Raw genomic sequence first — 20,939 nt, forward strand, 5'->3', positions numbered from 1 at the left:
CTGTACAACATAAGGTAGACCGTGTTACTCCTTTGTTTAAAACTCCCCAGTGGCTCCCATCTCAGAGTAGAAGCCGACGTCTCTAAAGCGTTTTCCCTGTCTGCTCTGCCTCGCCGCATGCCCTGTGATGGCCCCGGTCGCTCACCTCCTCGCCCGTGCCAACACCCGGCTCCGTGTTGTTCCTTGACTATATGCCCAGCGCTCTGCCACCTCAGGATCTCTGCACAGGTCACTCCCTCACCTCCAGGCTTTTCACTCTGTTACTGGGGGTCTCACAGGGAAATAGCTGATGCACTCAGAGTCCGATAACTCGAGGAGGATTGACGTCGGAGGCGTGGAGGGGAACCACGTGGGCTGTGCAGCAGTCGCCTGGGGCTTGGAAGAAGCTGGCCCAGAGCCCTTGGTGTCTGTGTTTTTCCAGCAGCATCAGGCTCTGTGCCTACAGGAAGTCTGTTCATAGGGCATTTCCCAAAGTGGGTTCCACAGGGGTCTCTGGGAGGTTCTCCCATCTGCTGACTCTTGTTCTGCAGGTTTTGATGAACTGTTTTGATTTTAGGATTTCAGACAAGGCTAGGACTCGTAGTCCTTCTGCAAAAGGTCCTGAGGTGGTCTGGAGCCTGAAGTGTCGGGATGGTGGCTGCCCGGTCGCAACACTGGAAATAAGCACTTTGCTCTGGGCAGGCAGTGACCACTGGGTCACGGCTACCACCTGTCCAGCATGTGTAAAACCATGCCCATCAGAACTGATGAAAGGAGAACCAGGAAATCTAAGTGGCTGCTGGAATGAAGGTCCTCAGCTTCACAACCTGCCTTGTGTGAGATGGTGGGAAAGGGCAGGGCTTCCGACAGGATTGTCCTGGTGATTCTCAAAGACTGTCCTGAGATACTCAGACCTTAGAAGTACATCCCTTGTAAATACTCTTATCTTTCAGTTTTGTTATATGACAACTTGTATTCTTTAGTTTCTGGTTACCTTTAATTGGTAGGTGGCCTCTAATTTCTAGTTTTAAGTTTCTCTGCCCCATGACTTGTTTAATTTTTGTGACATGTAAAATATTTGATTTACTAAAACTCCGCATTTTACAAACATCTTAAATAGCCCTTTCGTGCAGAGGACACGAGGCAGCGTGCATCTCACCCCTGGAATCACCTGCTTTTTTTTTTTTTAATTGGGGTATAGTTGTTTTACAATGTTGTGTTAGTTTCTACTATACAGTGAAGTGAATCGGCCATATGTACACATATATCCCCTCTTTTTTGGATTTCCTGGAATCACCTGCTTTTGAATTGCAGGGATGAGCTCTCCTCATGGTGGTGGCTCCTGTGTTCCTTGGGTGACGTAAGTGCCAGGAGGATGGGACCCTGTGCCGTAGACCAGGATTGGATGGATATTTGAATGAACAGTGAGTGTCAGACACTTCACTGTGCCATTTTCCTTTGCCTCCCCTTTGGTTCTCAGCAGAAGATCTTTTCTCTTGAGTCAGTTTTCCCCCCGCTTTGATATGCAATTGTAATAGGAACCTATCTGAAGTTGCCAGTAGAGACTTCAGTGCGGTATGGTTGACCTGTTGCCAAAAATTGAAGTAGTAGAAAGCAGTGCTTAAAGAATCAGGAAGTAAAGCTGTCACTTGAAGACTTGTGCTCCTACGTAAGCAGCTTTGACCACCCCAAAGTAATTGAATGGTTTGGTTTACCCTCTTCCTGTCTTCACTGTCGTCCCCATTTCTTGTAAAATGCCATTTAAAGGAAATAAATGGAGGGTGTGGGCAGTGAAAATGAATGATCTGGTTCATGGAATTTTGAGCTTTTGGTGAAGCCCAAGGGGACTAGATGGGGGCAAAAGATGACTTTGAATTTTTCTTTGCTTCTCTCCATGATAAGTCAGAGTTTGAAGTAGAAAAGTGAAATTCAGTACTTCCCCTGACTAAACGTTTCTTATGAAATGAACATATTAGCCTCCTTGCGGCCATCCAGGCTTATTCTGTGTGCCCTCGGATTGTCCAATGGTCTGAGGACCTGATGAGTCAGTGAAGCTCTTTGACCTGTAGTTCACAACCCTATTCTAAGACAAGGAAAACCGGAAATTATCTTGAACAATGAAACTCTGCCTGTCTTCGTCGGTGCCAAGTGCTCATTTCTCTCAGGTGACATTTTAAGGAGGGAGACAGGGCAGCGTGGCGATGACTCCCCCATGAGGAATTCATTCAGATGTAGCTCTTCTGAGACTGTGACCGTTTTTTAATATTTAACTCTTGTTTCTCTGCTTTATCTTTCTTCACCAACCTTTGCTGGGTTTGAAGACATTGGTGGATCGTTATCTATTGCCACAGACTCAGTGGCACATCTGGGAACAGCTGCTCTGGGCTGGGGCGCGCGCGGCCGGCTGCTGGCTGACCGAGGCTGGCCCCTGCTGGAGCCACTCAGGGGCTCCGCTCTGCCTCAGGTTTCTTGTCCTCCTCCTGGGTCTAACAGAATAGCCCAGAAATGCTCTTTTCATGCCAAAGGTGGAAACACAAAAGAGCAAGCAGAAATACATAAAGTCTCTTGAGGCCTAGGCTCCAAGCGGGCATACCATCACTTCTGCCTCATTTACGGGCCAAAGCAAGTCAGATGGAGCAGGGAGATTGCCTCACTGTGGGGCGAGGGGGGACTCCAAATTCACAGTGACGGGGGTATGGACATGAGGGGGAGAGAAGAGCGGGAACCTTAATGCCATCGTCTTCCGCAGTTGGTTCAAAGACACTTGCTCACAGCTAAAATTAAATAAAATTTCCCTTCTTTGCAATTTATCTTTTTCAGAAAACCAGAACCTATGGCTCTCTTTGCAGTTTTTCAGACAACATTCCTCTTGGCATTGCTGTCCTTGAGAACTTACGAAAGTGAAGGTAAGAAGTGGAAAGAACAGTAAAAAAAAAAAAATCACCTAGGGGAAAAAAAACAAGGTGACAGGTACTTTGGAGAAAAATCAACAGGTCATTTTTCTTTGAAAATTACTTGAAATTGGTAAGTAGCAGTGATTACCTTAGTCATGAGCTTCCTCATCTTGATGGCTCATTTTAGTAAGCTATACCTTAACCTTGATTTCCCGGTCAGTGGAGTAAACTATGCCTTAACCTTGATTTCCCGGTCAGTGGAGTAAGCTATACCTTAACCTTGATTTCCTGGTCAGTGGAGTAAGCTATACCTTAACCTTGATTTCCTGGTCAATGGAGTAAGCTATACCTTAACCTTGATTTCCCGGTCAATGGAGTAAGCTATACCTTAACCTTCATTTCCCGGTCAATGGTAACTTGTCAGTGAATCTAATCCCAGAGAATGTCATGATCAATATATGGTCCATGGCCATTGCCAGAGGAGTTCCTTCTAAACTTGCTGGGTAGAGATGGGTTATGTGTCCAGTGTCGGCTGCAAGGTTAGAGCAAGTTGGGCTGTGCCACAACTGCGTTCGTTGAGAGGCTGTTACCTGCAAGATAATATGCTAAGTGCTGAAATGCTGTTTATGGGTAAAGAAATAGTATTTGTCTCTTAGCTACTCGCACAGCGAAGGTATTTGGCCATAAATCAACTTTGTAAATAAAGTCAGTAAGAATTCAACACCATTAAAATGTTTATGCGTATTTTATCACTTTGAGCCAGTTTGAAGACAGATTCAAACTTGAGAGAGTTTCTATGGGTGTATAAAGTTTGTGTTGCCTTTACCTGTATTTTATAAAGCTTGACCTTTTCCTCTTTCTGCATTTATTCTTTGCTGTATACTCCCTTTGTAACAGAGGGTACAGGCATATGCTCTTAGTAATTACTCACACAATTCCTGTCCATGGATTCATGAAAATGATGTTTGCAAGAAATGTCCATAGAAGTTATCCATTTCCCTTGAAACTCTGTGATAGGCTATTTGGAAATAAAAGGAAGATTTTGTTCTGATAAGAGCTCAATTCTCCGTCTGATATTCTTGAGGTCTGGGTTTGGTTTTTTATGAGGTTCAGGGCACATGAGAAGGTGCTACTTTTATGGGTTCTTAAAAATCACAGTTTGATTGTTGGTTTCTTCCATAATCTGGAGCTGAAAGGTGGAAATTTTTAGGAGGACTCCTCTTTTGTAGTATCGATACCCCTCACTCCATCGATCTTACTTGCTAAAATCTAGGCATGACACACTGGGGCTGAGTGGGTGGTCTGTACCATAAGAATGTCTGGGCTCAGTTAGAGCTCCTGATTCCCAGACAGACCCAGGGCCCCAACTCCAGGCTCTCCAGAGAAGCCAGGTGTTTAACCCAGGTGTTTAACCCTAAGCTTTTGGCCCCGCTCACTTCCCTAGTGAAGTCTCCGTATCTGATCTGACAACAGTTTACAGTGAGCCTTCTACTTACAGGGGACTCTGCTCTCAGGGCAAGCTCTGTTGCTCACCCTTTCAGCTTCCTTTATTTAGATCCGACTTGCATTTACCTGTTTTTCTCTCCACCAGTCTTTGTTTCTGCTTCCAGCTTTCTCAGCTAAGCATACCCGCTTTGCGAAGTGATCCTGCTTTGTCCTCACCCTAACTGCTTGGATTTCTTGTCTCGATTTCTGCTGCATCTGACCCAGTACCTACTAAATGTCCACTCACACCACTGGGCTTCTCACTCAATCACTCAGCCAGGCTCAGGCCTGAGACTCCCTTTCAGGTAACCTAGCTTCTCCTGTCCAATGAGACAGAGCCCAGGCTCACTTCCTGTCGGCCCTGGGCTCACTCTCCATCAGCCAGAGATCATGACTAGCATTTGGATGTATTTTCTTCCAGTCTCTTGTGCGCATGTTTGCACAGACAGAGAAAGAGATATAAACGTGTAGGGTTTTTTTAATAGAGGTAAAATTATACTATATGTACACCAGGAGTATTTATACTATACATACTTTAATAAGTGTATATAGTATAAAGTTTATATATAAAGTATACTTGTTGAAGTATAACTAGTGTAAAGTATACATACTTATTACAGTATATATAGTATAAAGTATATATATTATATGTAATATAAATATATATACTAGGAAGTTATACTATATATACTTATTAAAGTGTATACAGGTAAATTATTAAACAAGTGAAGTATATATACTTTAATAAGTTTACTTTTGTATATACTTATCAAAATAATTAATACAATATATGACGAGAGTTTTTACCTTTGATGTTAAAAGTTCTAGAAATAACATATTTAATGGCTGCATGGTATCCCATCTTACGAATGGGCCATGGTTTATTTCCTTAAAGAGTGTTGTTGGGACCAGACAGAGAAACAGGTTGGGGAAAATAGGAGGACAGTCTGTGACTAGAGCTAGGTCTGTCTGATTCCAAGCCTGCCCTTTTTGGCCACACGCCGGTACAGCGTTATAAATTAAAGAGTTGGGCCAAGAGCCCTGGGTTCTGGTTGGGTTGTGTGGCCTTGGGAAAGTCACTCCCCTTTTCTTAGTTTCAGTTTCCTCATCCTCAATTTCCTTTCTCTCTCTGACTTTCCCTTGGCATTGCCTGCTATTTCCCAAGGATGTTCTAAATTGCTTTCCACCCAGTTATTTCTGACTGCTGTCTCTCGAGTACCTGAGTCACTCAACACTCACCAAGAGCATGTGTCAGTATAAAGAATTCCCCTTTTGTCTAAAGCATCATATGGCAGCCTTCTAGAGCTTCCAGAAGTAAAGTTGATACTTGTAGGTGACTCACTCATTCAGCAACCAGCCACGGAGTTTCTATACCGTGAGAGGTATGTTACGGTCTTGGTTCCAGCGTGCTGAGTAAGACTCAGTCCCACCCATGTTCAGCTCACAGTCTGCGGAGAGACAAACACAGAACAGGCTATGACGGCACGCTGAGATCAGGGCTCACACGCTGGGTGGGAAAAGCAGCCCTGGGGAGAAGAGAGTGCCAGGAAGGACGAATTATTAGTGAGGCGCTGCTGGTCAGGCAGGCACTTGATATCATGGTGATGCTGGATCTCTGTCATTTGAGATCCGCATCTGCTGTGGGTAAGACGTCATGCCAAGTTCTGGGGACAAGAGTTCGTTCAAAGGTGCATAAGCCTCTGCCTCTGTCCTGCAGGAAATTTGAATCTAGAGTGAGACTGACAGCAACGAACAACCATACAGGCAAGATGAAATGAGGGCTAGGAAAGGTGGGGTGACTCTGCATGCACCCTGCTTCCCTGGTGCTGATGGCTACACGGCTACTAAAACAACCTCCCCCCCGTTCCATAAGGGATCTGCCCTTTCACCTCTCCCCATCTCCCTCTAGTTCACTGTATTAGGCTTGGAAGACACAGGTTTAGAGAGAGAATGAATAACAGCTGTTGCCTCTAACTAGAGAATTGAGACATTTTATTCACAAAGGAGATAAAACCTCTAGCCAAATAACAATAGAATATGACCACCATGTTTGGGCTTTGAGCATTCAGGAATTCCAACTTACTTCATTTACCTTTGAGTGAATAGGGCCTGATACGTGATTCACTCTGCCCAAACTCGTTAAGAATCAGAATGCCAATTTATTAACTTCCAGTGGGGAATAAAACTGGAAAGATAACTGGGGCTCAGCCTTTTGGTGTAAATTTAGAAGACTAAATTATGCATTCTGCAGTGTCATTGTAGTGAAGTGAACCAGATATCTTAATATTTCTTTTAAAATCTAGCATATTAAGCTCAATATAAAAAAAAACAAACAACCCAATCCAAAAATGGGCAGATCTAAATAAACATTTCTCCAAAGAAGACTACAGATTGCCAACAAACACACAAAAGGATGCTCAACATCACTAATTATCAGAGAAATGCAAATCAAAACTACAATGAGGTATCACTTCACACAGGTCAGAATGGCCATCATCAAAAAGTCTACAAACAATAAATGCTGGAGAGGGTGTGGAGAAAAGGGAACCCTCTTGCACTGTTGGTGGGAATGTAAATTGATACTGCCACTATGGAGAACAGTATGGAGGTTCCTTAAAAAACTAAAAATAGAATTACCATATGACCCAGCAATCCCACTACTGGGCATAAACCCAGAGAAAACCATAATTCAAAAAGAGTCATGGACCACAATGTTCATTGCAGCACTATTTGCAATAGCCAGGACATGGAAGCAACCTAAGTGTGCATCAACAGATGAATGGATAAAGAAGATGTGGCACATATATACAACAGAATATTACTCAGCCATAAAAAGAAATGAAACTGAGTTATTTGTAGTGAGGTGGATGGACCTAGAGTGTGTCATACAGAGTGAAGTAAGTCAGAAAGAGAAAAACAAATACCATATGCTAACATATATATGGAATCTATAAAAAAGGTTCTGAAGAACCTAGGGGCAGGACAGGAATAAAGACGCAAAGGTAGAGAATGGACTTGAGGACACAGGGAGGGGGAAGGGTAAGCTGGGACGAAGTGAGAGAGTAGCATGGACATATATACACTACCAAATGTAAAATAGATAGCTAGTGGGAAGCAGCGCATAGCACAGGGAGATCAGCTTGGTGCTTTGTGACCACCTAGAGGGGTGGGATAGGGAGGGTGGGAGGGAGGGAGACGCAAGAGGGAGGGGCTATGGAGATATATGTATACATGTAGCTGATTCACTTTGTTATACAGCAGAAACTAACACACCATTGTAAAGCAATTATACTCCAATAAAGATGTTAAAAAAAAAATCTAGGGCTTCCCTGGTGGCGCAGTGGTTGAGAGTCCGCCTGCCAATGCAGGGGACACGGGTTCGTGCCCCGGTCCGGGAAGATCCCACATGCCGCAGAGCGGCTGGGCCCGTGAGCCATGGCCGCTGAGCCTGCGCGTCCAGAGCCTGTGCTCAGCAACGGGAGAGGCCACAACAGTGAGAGGCCCGCGTACAGCAAAAAAAAAAAAAAAAAAAAAAAAATCTAGCATATTATATGGTTCTGAAAGTAATACGTGTTTTCTAAAGAACATTCGCAAAGTACAGAAAAGCATAAAAAAGAAAGTTAAAATCACTCAACCTCACCATCCAGAAATGACTGTTAACATGTTAGTTTTACTTCTCTTTATAGCTTTTTAAAAATAATATAAGTACTTTAAAAAATATAAAATGGAGTGCATAGTTCAATATGATTTTTTTAAGTGTATGGAAAAAAGTCAAGCAAAACATACATGATTTGAACTTGACAATGGAGTGAGAGTGGAGTTGGTAGGATGCTGGGGATTCAATTTCTGTATTATTTGAACATTTTTATCATGATCATGTATATTTTAAAAATAATTTTTATTGAGGTGAAGTTCATGTAACAAAACTAATCAGTTTATGGTTAAAGTGGACAAATCAGTGACATTTAGTACATTGAATATGTTTTGCAATTACCACCTCTATATAGTTCCAAAACGTTTTTATTATCCCCAAAGGAAAGCCTGTAATCATTAAGCAATTATCCCCTATTCCTCCCTCCCTCAGCCCCTGGCAACCACCAGTCTGCTTTATCTCTCTATAGATTTATCTATTCTGAATATTTCATATGAAGTGAATCATACTATGTATATGAGACCTTTTTTTTTTTTTTCTTCTTTTTTTTTTTTTTTTTTTGCGGTACGTGGGCCTCTCACTATTGTGGCCTCTCCCGCTGCGGAGCACAGGCTCCGGACGCGCAGGCTCAGCGGCCATGGCTCACGGGCCCAGCCGCTCAGCGGCACGTGGGATCTTCCCGGACCAGGGCACGAACCCGTGTCCCCTGCATCGGCAGGCGGACTCTCAACCACTGTGCCACCAGGGAAGCCCCGATATATGAGACCTTTTATATCTGTCTTCTTTCACTTAGTGTAATGTTTTCAAGGCTTGCCTAATTTGTAGCATCATTCCTTATTCCATCGAATGGATATACCACACTTTGTTCATCCAGTCATTTGCTGATGGACATTTCGGTTGTTGCCACCGTTTGGCTATTGTGAATAGTGCTGCTACAAACATTTGTGTACGAGTATTTGAGTCTCTACTTTCAATTCTTTGGGATATATACCTAGGAATGGAATTGTTGGGTCATATGGTGATTTTAACTCTTTGAGGAACTTCCAAAATGTTTTCTACGGTGCTAACGCCATTTTACGTCCCCACCAGCAATGTACAAAGGTTCTAATTTCTCAACATCCTCACAATGCTTATTTCCATTTTTAAAATTATAGCCATCCTGTGAGTGTGAGATAGTATCTCATTATTGTTTTGATTTGCGTTTCCTTAATGACTAATGATGTTGAGCATCTTTTCATGTGCTCTTTCATCATTTGTACATCTTCTTTGGAGAAATGCCCATTCAAGTCATTTGCCCATTTTTTAAACTGAGTTGTTTGTCTTTTAGTTGTTGAGTTGTAAGTGTTCTTTATATATTCTGGATGCTAGATAAGTGATTTGCAAATATTTTCTCCCATTCTTAGTTTGTTTTTCTCTTTCTTGACAAGGTCCTTTGATGCACAAAAGTTTTACATTTTGATGGAGTTCAATTTATCTATTTTTTTCTTTTTTGGCTCATGCTTTCCTGTCATATCTAAAGACCCACTGCCAACTCCAAGGTCATGGGAGTCCATACTGAGATTTTAATTCGTACTCTAGCCATCCCCAGCACCACATTTACAAAATATTACAAAGGATGGGTATATTTTTGGGAAGATAGTCATTGATGGCTAATAACTTGGGTTTTATGGACACTCTTGTTAACCTAACTTCCATAGAATGAATTTTCTGAGATTTTTTAAAATAAATTCTGAGGCTGATGCTTTACTTGGATTGTGAACCTGTCTACCATGTGGACCATTCACATGAAAAGCTTCATGCTTATATCTATCAGGAATGCGTCTCAGCTTATCTGGCTGGGTCCAGAGCCCCGTCCTTTTCATCTGTATCCTGAGTTTGGCAGGACATGGTGGGAGCCATGCAGCATACTTCTCAGACATTCCATTCCATGTGACCTTTGACTGGGCAGGATGCTCCTGCCTTAACAGTTGGCGGGCAGTGCAATAAAGGGGAGCAAGGTTTTGGTATTAGAGAGATCTATACTTAAATCCCATATAGCTTTGTGTAAATCGTTTAAGCTTACTGAACTTCAGTTTCCCCATCTATAAAAAATTACTGTCTGAGTTTTACAGTGGGCATGACACGAGACAACGTGTGTAAAGCACCTAGCACTGTGCCTGGTAAAGAGTACGTGTCCAATCTTGTTGTCGCTGTTATTTTTACCTCTCTGTGAGAAAAATAGCACATGTAGAATGGCAGTTGGGAACATTTTTTTCCAGTATTAGAGATTCTTTCCATTTTTATTCTCAAAAGAACATACTCTCTTGCCTTTTAAACTAGGTGCCAGAGGGTCTCAGATCACTAGGGGAAACCCCCAAAGAACTAGAAAAATGAATGCTGAAAAGATGGAATGTGCTCCACCATGGACCGTCAATTATCAGTTGTTTTTTTCCCTACAGTCTTAATCTTTTCAGTACCTTTGCACCATTCCCAGTTCACTTTAGACTCCCTCAGAGGGAGTGAAACCAGTTGATTCGGCAATACACAATTCCTTTTGAATCTGCACAGCATTTCCTCTGCTTATGTAAAAAGTGGTGCTTTGTTCTTCTCCAGGAATTAGCAGCGATCTCACTCACTCCATCAGGCCCCATCCTCTCTCTGGGCTGTTTCCTAGCTCACTGACCTCAGCAAATCTGTTTCGTGTTTGAATCTCTACTCTTTGACAGACTCTATCACACCACTAAATATTCTAAACTTGCAATGACTCATTACTTCTTACGAGTCTGTTGTGTCTCTCCAGCTAGGTTCCTTCCTTGAGCTAGAAACCTTGTCACAATTATTTTACTTCACACTAAGTGCCTAGTCTCATCCGAAGAGTCCAGTGAATTCTTGCCAGAGGTGTTTTAAGTTCAGTGCGTTGAGATTTAAGCAATAATATCTAGAGATGGAACTTGCTGTCACTTTATAGCTACTTAATAAACTATGAAATATTGACTTCCAAAAAGAAAACTCTCATTTTAGATGTCCTCTTATAGCAGATTTATAGCAAAAAGTCCTCTTGAAATGAAATTTATAGCAAAATGTCCTCTTTCTTTATTCAGCCTTATTACAAATTTCTGAACCATTTAGATTGTTCAATAGAGTATCCTTTTGTCTTGTGAAACTGTTTATCAATTTATTAATTTGCTGTGTATCATTGAGCAAGTCATTTCATTCATCTAGGTCTTAATTTCTTTATCTGCTGAGTGATTTCTGAATTCGCTCCAGGTTTTCAAAGTGTCTAATTCTAGAATGTATATGTGAGCAATAATTTCTACAGCTAAATGATGATATTGAACAGTTTAATTATCTGTGACTATTCAATCATACTCCTATTAAATGTTATTTCATATCTTGTTTTGGCTTTTCAGTCTTATCTGAACCTTTACCATTAACTCCTGGATCGCTGAAAGTTTCTGTCAATTCTACGTGTCAGTGTTTGCATTTACAATGGACTGTCCACAGCCTCGCTTATCATCAGGAATTGAAAATGGTTTTTCAGATACAAATCAGTAGATTTAAAACATCCAATGTCATCTGGGTGGTAAGTATTTTTCTTTTTGGCTCAATATTTAAAAAATCCTTTTCTGACACTGTGTTTTATCTTTTATAACATCCCTCCAAATCCCAATATGGAAATATTTGGGCAACTCAGAATACTTGTCCTAAATAATCACATTTCTGTGTTTTTAGTTAAGAGGGTCCCGGACAGGGCTTCCCTGGTGGCGCAGTGGTTGAGAGTCCACCTGCCGATGCAGGGGAAACGGGTTCGTGCCCTGGTCCGGGAAGATCCCACATACCGCGGAGTGGCTGGGCCCATGAGCCATGGCCGCTGAGCCTGTGCATCTGGAGGCTGTGCTCCGCAACGGGAGAGGCCACAACAGTGAGAGGCCAGCGTACAGCAAAAAAAAAAAAAGAGGGTCCCGGACAAAGTAACATGACAATTTTGGTTTGGTAGGTTGGATGGGCTGTGCTACGAATCAGATCATTCTCTCACTTCTGCTCTGTTCCCTGTGGAAGCTGTTGGGGTCTGTCCTGGTGAATACTGGATTCCAAAAATCCATGAAGGTCAATCACCTTATTCCTCTTCCTTCTTCCTTCCCTGTCCACCAGAGATCTTCGTAAATCAGATGTAAGAGCTTGGCAACATTTTTCATGCCACTGTGGCTCGCAGGCAGTTTCTTTACTAATGCTATGCTGGGATGCAAGGAATAAACCATTCTAGCATTTTCTGCCCTAATCAGCGAAGAGGTTCTCCATGGGCCATGTTGGAGAGTAACTTACAGTGTCCTTTGTTGCCTCATATGTGGCTTTTTCTACCACAAATTAAATTAAGAAAGTCCTGAATTTCACACACTTTTTGCCTTTGAATTATTTGGGATCGATTTTTCACTTGTCTGGTTTAAATCATGGTTGTGTCTGTTTTGCCTGATGCTTCCCCATCTAGTGCATTGGGGCACTTTGGTAGTTGATTTATTTATTTTTCCTAACATCTGTATTGGAGTATAATTGCTTTACAAACTTTGGTAGTTTCTTTCAATTACCATTTATGGTGCAGGGAACCTTAATAATCTATGCCCACATCGTGATCATTTATTAGCATGGGATGTTGAAGGACAGTGAAATATTTTCCCACTGAAGGGAACAGAGAATTTGCGTTGGAGGGAAGGGCAACACAGTGCTGTGTCATTACTGGGGACCTCCATTTGCTAGTGGACGGCCACTCTCCTCTCAGGTGCTGGAGGCGTGAGTACAGGGAGCCAGGTGGTTAGTTCCTTTAGCGAAGCATAAAGGCTACTAGCTTTAAAGGCTCCAGTTACTTTCCTTATCCATCACTGCATTTGAGATCTGAGTGAGTGGCCTAATTTAAATATCATTCTGACTGTTGATTTAGGATTGATACCAGGTCTAGAATTCCGCCCCTCAAAGGGCAGCTTCCCACCATGAGAGTTGTTCAGTGTTGGGTTTTTTTTTTTTTTTGAGGCCAAACTTAGTTTATTTGGGGTTTGTTAGTTCTGCAGGCCAGGAGACACAGATCCAAGAAGCACTTGCATTGTGTTCCCTGGTGTTCTGACTTTAAACAACAGCAATGCTTATGTACAGCTGTTCCCTCCCCACCACCAGCCCATCTTCCCACCATCCCCCTCATGCTAATAATTTTTGTATTTTCCTGTTTTTTGTATCGTTGATGGATACACTGGTTGTTGATTTGGACCCAGTACAACATCGAGCAGAGGTCATATTGAGGCTAAGAATTATCTAAGGAAAAGAAATTTGAGAGAAGAGCTGGAGGAATTCGTGGAAAACTAGCACTTAACACCGTTAGCGAAAGTAACATTAACTATAGACCAAGCTGACCCCATTCTTTATTTTTCTAAAAGACAGTTCTTTCTGCTTTCATAGTAGAGAAAATAACAATAGCAACATGTGAACAGACAGTTGTTCGTATCTGTTTACACCTTTGATTCAGGTAGTTCTCTTTTCAAGGTAAAGCCGCTGGTGAAACCTCCTTGTGTAACCTACCAAGGCTGGAGATGTTTGAGGGTAGAGTTTTGCCTTGTTGGTTATACGGTCCCCATAACACCCAGGCCAGCCTGATCCCAACAGAGGAGAAAACTAAGGCACAGAGAGGTTTGTGGTGCTGCTTTTTTTTCTTCTTCTTCTTTTTCCTGTCATTTATTCATTTGACAAAAGATGATCATACCTGCCTATGCCAGATGTCAGGAACAGGAAAAGAAAAAACACCTTTGACCTTGAATTGTTTACGGCACAGTTGAGAAAGTCCAGGACACACAGAACAACGCTAAGAGGACAATTTAAGAAAAACTGAGACGGCCTCACCCTGACCGTGTCCACACAGAGCTCTCCCTTTTCCTGCTGGGGTTGGGTAGTGGAGGACCTGCCGCACCCAGAGGAGGGAACTGCCCCTCTCAAGGCAGCTCTGTTTCTGGCTGGAGCCCCGGGCCCCCCACAGGGGTGACAGCCACATGCAGTCTTCCCAGGTCATCAGTCTCCACGTGTCCCAGAACAGACGATGCCAAGAGAAGCCCTTGTCTGAACCTCTCAGGCCTGAAATCAAGGACAGACATAAGGTCCCCCTCCAGTTAAGGGTCAGACAAAGCAGCTGAGAGAGGTCGCTTCCATCTGGACCGTGATCTCCCTTTCATAGGACAGGTCCCTGTAAGGCACCCTCACTCATGCCTCGGACTGTTTTGTTCCCAAACAAGCCACAGGAAAAGCATGTTGACCGAGGCTGTCGCAGCTGGACCAGGGACTCTGAGCTGCCTCCTGGCCGGCACTGGCCACTCAGGCTGCACTACGTGCTCTCACCCTGGCTAGGGTTCTGCCCGCAGCCTCTCCAGCCACTTGCTTTATGGTTCCATCAATGGCAGGAGAAGGCAGAGTAGAGTAGCAGCTCAAGCCTGGAAGGAGGCTTGGAGCGTGAGTCAGTGAGGGATGAGCTCACTTCTCAGGAATGAATCAGTGATCTCAGTTGGACTGCTGTGGAAATGCCAGTTTTTTGTAACATACTAATGTCTGCCAGGGCCCAATTAAACTTGCCACTTGGATGAATGAAAACATCCCAGACACAGTCATCACATTTTTAAAAGTTGCTGAATTGATGCATTCAGCGAAAAGTTTTATCTCCTCCACAACGGGCCTATAAAGACCACAAAGCACAACTTGTGGTTGGACAGAATCCACACAGAGGGTGTCTGGGAAAAGCAGAGCTCACTGCATAGTAACAAACGGAGGAAATCCTTCAGCACAGACTGTGGGCTCAGGTCCAGGCATTGTTCCAGGCATGGGGCTGTGAGTGCTGAGCAAAAATAAGGAGATGATCCCACAATGCAGAGTATCCTAGGCGTGAGGAGTGCAGGTCGCTGGCACGGGGCTGTGGGGTGAGATTAGGCCTGACCTTCTCCAGCACCTTGGAGGAAGGGCAGTTGGAGCCAAAATAGGAAAGAAGATTAGAAGCTAATTTAGCATGGAGGGTGAGGAGGAATGTCCCAGGAAGATCCAGCTGGGGTGAGCAGAGGTCCTGAGTGAAAGGGGCTGGGAGCTTTCAGGCCTGAAAGCGCGGGGCATGTGGGGCGGGCAGGACAGGGCTAGACCACACACACACCCAGGGTCATGCCCAGATGCTGTTTTATATGCAGGGAGCGGTGAGAAGCGGAGTGATGAGCTCTGATTGGAAGTCTTAAGGAAAGCTCACTGCGGCCACACAGTGGAGAGAAGTTGGGAGAACTGGAGGAGGTGAAGTGTGACCAGTTGGAATGGAAGCGAGCAGTGGGGTCGGTCCAGAGGAGAGGGGCCTGGAGTGGGTGGTGACCGTGGTGACAAGAGAAGTGGCCGAATTCCCAAGAGATGGGGGAGGCAAAATCCAGCCGGCGGCTTGTTGACATTACAGCGAGGTCACCAGGACGACAGAGTTCCTTTTATTTATTTATTTTGGTGTTGGTTCTTAAATAATAATTAAGAAAAGGTACCTGTGATCGCTCGTATTAAATAGGAAAAGTTGCATGGATCAGGACCACAGAACTTGTAGTTAAAAATGTATGTTTTGGGGCTTCCCTGGTGGTGCAGTGGTTGGGAGTCCGCCTGCCGATGCAGGGGACACGGGTTCATGCCCCGGTCCGGGAAGATCCCACATGCCGCGGAGTGGCTGGGCCCATGAGCCATGGCCGCTGAGCCTGCGCATCCGGAGCCTGTGCTCCGCAACGGGAGAGGCCGCAACGGTGAGAGGCCCACGTACTGCAAAAAAAAAAAAAAAAAAAAAAAAATGTATGTTTTGTAATCTAGGGATAAAGGAATACGATAAACCGAAATAATATAAATGTTTTACAAATGGGAGTTCTGCTTAGCGTGAGAAAGGACGTGCACGACTAGAGGCCTTTCAGGTGGACGAAGTGCTTCTCCTTCCGGGGCTGTGTTTGGCTCGGCCAAGGCCGCTGTTTAAGGTTGGCGGCCTGGGGAGGGGAAGGCACAGGTGGAGGAAGGCCTCCGAGTCTGGTTGCGTGTGACGTGTGTGCCGCCCTCCTCGTCTTCACCGTAGGACTTGCCATTGGCCCTTAGAAAAATGGATGCAGACTCAGTTTTCCCCAGGAAGGGCAAGATTTTTGTTGTCCCTGTCTCCCAGCTGTGGGTGCAGAAAGCAGGCGTCCTGGAGGGGCCCACTGAAAGCATGGGTGCCTGGAGCTGTGGTCCACGAAGAAGAATGAAGCCCAGTCCCCGCTTTCTGGGTGCCCTACTTGAGTCAGAGGCATAACCACAGATGAAATGCCACCAACTACCCCCAGTATGCAGGGGAGCTCGGGCAGAGGTGGGGATGGGAGGAAACCAGAGGAGAGAGCAAGAAAGACTTCATGAAGAAGATGGGGTATAATAGGGGCTTGAAGGTTGGGACTAATTCCCAATTCAGAGGGAGAGTTGGGGACGCGAAACCCGGAACGCCGCGTGAGCAAGTACTGTGGAGTAAAGCATACAGCTCTTCCCGAAGTGTGGGGCGGCCCACTGTGTCTGGAGACAGGAGTCCTGCAAGGGAGAGGCAGTTGGAGTCATACTGTAAATGGCCTTGGACGACAGGGTCAGGTGTAGAAGGAGCTGTTGAAGTATATTGCGTTAAAGAATGAAAATACCACTGTCTAAGAAAGATTAAGACTAAACGCTGTGCGGGAAAAGCAAATTACAGTACAACTTGGACAAGGTTCCCAAGAGCACAGTGTAGGGCGTTCCCATGAGATTGACATCTCTGGGGACTAAAGATTCTGAAGGTTGGAGCTCAAGGGAGGGGCGATGGTCCATGTGGCCACCGTATCTGAAAAGACAGGAGACAAAAACCAAAGCAATCATTGGGAGCCATCTGTTGACGTCTGGGAGACAGTGGAATTCCTGGGAACCATGAAGGACTGCCAGCTCTACTGAGATTGGGCCAACTTGATCTGATGAATATTAGAAAATTCTCATCAATCTTGCTTATTTTTAAAAGGGTGCCTCAATTAATTCTCTAGTGTGCAAGAATCTTCTTAGCACGCTCTTGTGACCAGCACTGTGTGCATACCTTCTTTCTCTGATCTTTTCCCCCAAGACTCCAGTAGCTTCTGTTTTCTCTCTCACTTGAGCCCTCTGGAATTGGAGGCCCAGAGGGGTTGGGAGCCAAGTTTTCGAAAGGCAGGAGGCCAAGGCTGGTTCTTTGCTGGGCCGTCAGAGCTTGGAAGCTGGCTGGCTGAGAACAGACTGCATTTGTCCATATCCTGGAGTTACAGTGGACTCTTAGGTGTGTGCTTTGGGCTAAGTCCAGCCAAGCCATTTCCCGGGACCACACGGCTATATGTTTCCAAGTTTTTCTCTTTATTTCTAGGAGAACTACAGCACCACTGTGAAGCGGGACCAAGTCCTGCATTGGAGCTGGGAATCCGAGCTCCCTCTGGAATGTGCGGCACACTTTATAAGAATGAGGAGTATGGTGGATGATGCCAGGATTCCCAAGCCAGGGTTCTGGAGCAACTGGAGTTCATGGGAGGAAGCAGATGGTGAGAAGTGAGGTGATAAAAGAGTGCAGGGGTTTACTATCTAATATTTCTCGGGGACCAGTAGTCAAATAGTGGAAGTTCCTGTTGAGAAACTCTGGGTAGACACCAGCATTATTTTTCTTTGGCTCCTATTGGGTCTAAAAAGCATAGGTGTGAAACTTGCCACCAGGAGACAGAGGTCTAAGGACTTACCCTCTGAATTTATTCATTGAGGTAATTACGCAAATTCAGACAATTTAGTATTCATTTTCCATAGGTGTGAAGTGTGTATATTATAGAATGCTAAGTGAACAAAACAGGACATAAATTGTACATATGTTTTTATTAGAACAACACAAAGTGTGTATTCATCTAGAGCAGAATTTGGGAAGCTTTTTCTGTCAAGGGCAAGATAGGAAATACTTTAGGTTTTACAACCCTACATTCTCTATCGTGACTATTCAACTCTGCCATTGTAGCATGGGAGCAGTCATAGGCAGAGTGTAAATAAATGAGTGGTTGTGTTCCAATAAAACTTTATTTACAAAAACAGATGGTGTCTGGAATTGGCCCATGGGCCATAGCTTGTCAACCCCTAATGTAGAGACAAGGGAGGGAAATATGGAAAACTGGAAGCAGTTCTTCATTTGAGATCATGGATAATTATGAGAGAGATCATGGATAATTATGTTTAATTATTAAAATATCTCTTAATTTTGATTATTTTGTTATTAAAATTTAGCATTTTGCACAATTTCTTCAAATGCTTCAGCTAAGCTATAGGTTAGTTATAAAGCACTGGCATTTGGTGCTCTCAACTATATACGTTGACAGATTATCTGAAATTCCTGTCAAGAGAACCATTCCTTAGCTAAGTGTTTATGCAAATGTATTCATTCAAACTGATAGCATGTTAACTCACGAGAGGCCCAATGATTAATTTAATACTAATAATAGAATCAAATCTGCATTCTAGTCACTGCTTTCAGCACTATATGTATTAATTTCATCTTCACATCAGCCCTATGAAATACATATAATTCTTATTCCTACTTCACAGATGAGGAGACTGAGGGGCAGATAGCTTTAAAAAAACCCCATGCAGGGCTTCCCTGGTGGTGCAGTTGTTGAGAGTCCGCCTGCCGGTGCAGGGGACGCGGGTTCGTGCCCCGGTCCAGGAGGATCCCGCGTGCCGCGGAGCGGCTGGGCCCGTGGGCCGTGGACGCTGGGCCTGCGCGTCTGGAGCCTGTGCTCCGCGGCGGGAGGGGCCACGGCAGTGAGAGGCCCGCGTACCAAAAAAAAAAAAAAAAAAAAAAATCCCATGCGGGGTCATCAGGCCACAAAGTGGTAGAGCCAGAATTCTAACCTGGACAATCTGGCTCCAGAGGCCATTCTCTTAACCATCACATCCTATTGCTGAGAGACACACTTAACAGAAAAAATAGAGATTAAAAAGGTAGCAATAGAGAAAGAAAGAACAACATTATCAACAACTTTCATACAGTGGACTAGGTTTATCAAAACTATAACTTCCAAACTAACTCAAGAATTGATAGAAAAGCTGATTATTCCTTAAAAAAATTTTTTTATTGAAGTATAGTTGATTTACAATATCCTGTAAGTTTTGGGTGTACAGCACAGTGATTCAGTTATACATTTTTTTTTCAGATTTTTTTCCCTTATAGGTTATTACATAATATTGAGTATAGTTCCCTGTGCTATACAGTAGGTCCTTGTTGGTTATCTATTTTATACATAGTACTGTTTATATGTGAATTCCAAACTCCTAATTTATCCCTTCCCTCCCACCCTCCTTCCCCTTTGGTAATCATAAGTTTTTTTTTTTTTCTGTATCTGTGGGTCTCTTTCTGTTTTGGAAATAAGTTTGTTTGTGTCTTTTTTTTTTTCTTTTAGATTCCACATATATGTGCTATCATATGTTATTTGTCTTTCCCTGTCTGGCTTACTTCACTCAGTATGATAATCTCTAGGTCCATCCATGTTGCTACAAATGGCATTATTTCATTCTTTTTTTATGGCCGAGTACTATTCCATTGCATATATGTATCACATCTTCTTTATCCATTTATCTGTCAATGGACTTTTAGGTTACTTCCACGTCCTGGCTATTGTAAATAGTGCTGCAATGAACATTGGAGTGCATGTATCTCAAATTATGGTTTTCTCTGGATATATGCCCAGGAGGGGGATTGTAGGATCATATGGTAGCTCTATTTTTAGTTTTTTAAGGAACTTCCATACTGTTCTCCATAGTGGCTACACCAATTTACATTCCCACCAACAATGTAGGAACGTTCCTATTTCTCCACACCCTCTCCAGCATTTATTGTTTGTAGACTTTTTGATGATGACCATTCTGACCAGTGTGAGGTGATACCTCATTGTCATTTTGATTTGCATTTCTAAAATGATTAGTGATTTTGAGCATTTTTTCATGTGCTTTTTGGGCCATCTGTATGTCTTCTTTGGAGAAATGTCTATTTAGGTCTTCTGTCCATTTTTTGATTGGGTTGTTTGTTTTTTTGATATTGAGCTGCATGAACTGTTTGTATATTTTAGAAATTAATCCCTTGTTGGTTGCTTCATTTGCAAATATTTTCTCCCATTATGAGGGCTGTTTTTTCATCTTGTTTATGGTTTCCTTTGCTGTGCAAAAGCTTTTAACTTTAATTAGGTACCACTTGTTTATTTTTGTTTTTATTTTCATTACTCTAGGAGTGAAACCAAAAAAGATAGTGCTGTGATTTATGTCAAAGTGTGTCTTGCCTATGTTTCCCTCTAGGAGTTTTATAGTATCTGGTCTCACATTTAGGTCTTTAATGCATTTTGAGCTTATTTTTGTGTATGGTGTTAGAGAATGTTCTAATTTCATTTTCTTACCTGTAGCTCTCCAGTTTTCCCAGAACCATTTATTGAAGAGACTGTCTTTTCTCTGTTGTATATTCTTGCCTCCTTTGTCACAGAATAAGTGAGCATAGGTGTGGGTTTATCTCTGGGCTTTCTATCCCTTTCCATTGATCTATATTTCTGATTTTTATGCCAGTAACATACTGTTTTGATGACTGTAGCTTTGTAGTACAGTCTGAAGTCAGGGAGCCTGATTCCTGCAGCTCCATTTTTCTTTCTCAAGACTGCTTTGGCTATTTGGGGTCTTTCGTGTTTCCATACAAATTTTTTATTCTAGTTCTATGAAAAATGTCATTCGTAATTTGATAGGGATTGTAGATTACCTTGGGTAGTATAGTCACTTTGACAATATTGATTCTTCCAATCCAAGACAGGATATATCTTTCCATCTTTTCATGTTCTTCTTTGATTTGTTTCAAGGCTGATTATTCCTAATCCCCAAAACACTGATTCTCAACCATGGCTGCACAT

General features: G+C 43.2%; 1 protein-coding gene across 1 annotated transcript in view; it reads left to right on the forward strand.

Moving 5' to 3' along the window:
• Window positions 1-20,939, forward strand: part of OSMR (oncostatin M receptor) — a 57,891-nt gene that overhangs the window by 12,767 nt on the left and 24,185 nt on the right. The window contains 3 exon segments of the mRNA XM_033852808.2: window positions 2,800-2,885; window positions 11,400-11,572; window positions 17,390-17,561. Coding sequence (XP_033708699.1) covers window positions 2,813-2,885; window positions 11,400-11,572; window positions 17,390-17,561 — 418 coding nt within the window. The 5' untranslated portion in view covers window positions 2,800-2,812.

This window comes from Tursiops truncatus, chromosome 3, assembly GCF_011762595.2.
Source record: "Tursiops truncatus isolate mTurTru1 chromosome 3, mTurTru1.mat.Y, whole genome shotgun sequence".
NCBI lineage: Eukaryota > Metazoa > Chordata > Mammalia > Artiodactyla > Delphinidae > Tursiops > Tursiops truncatus.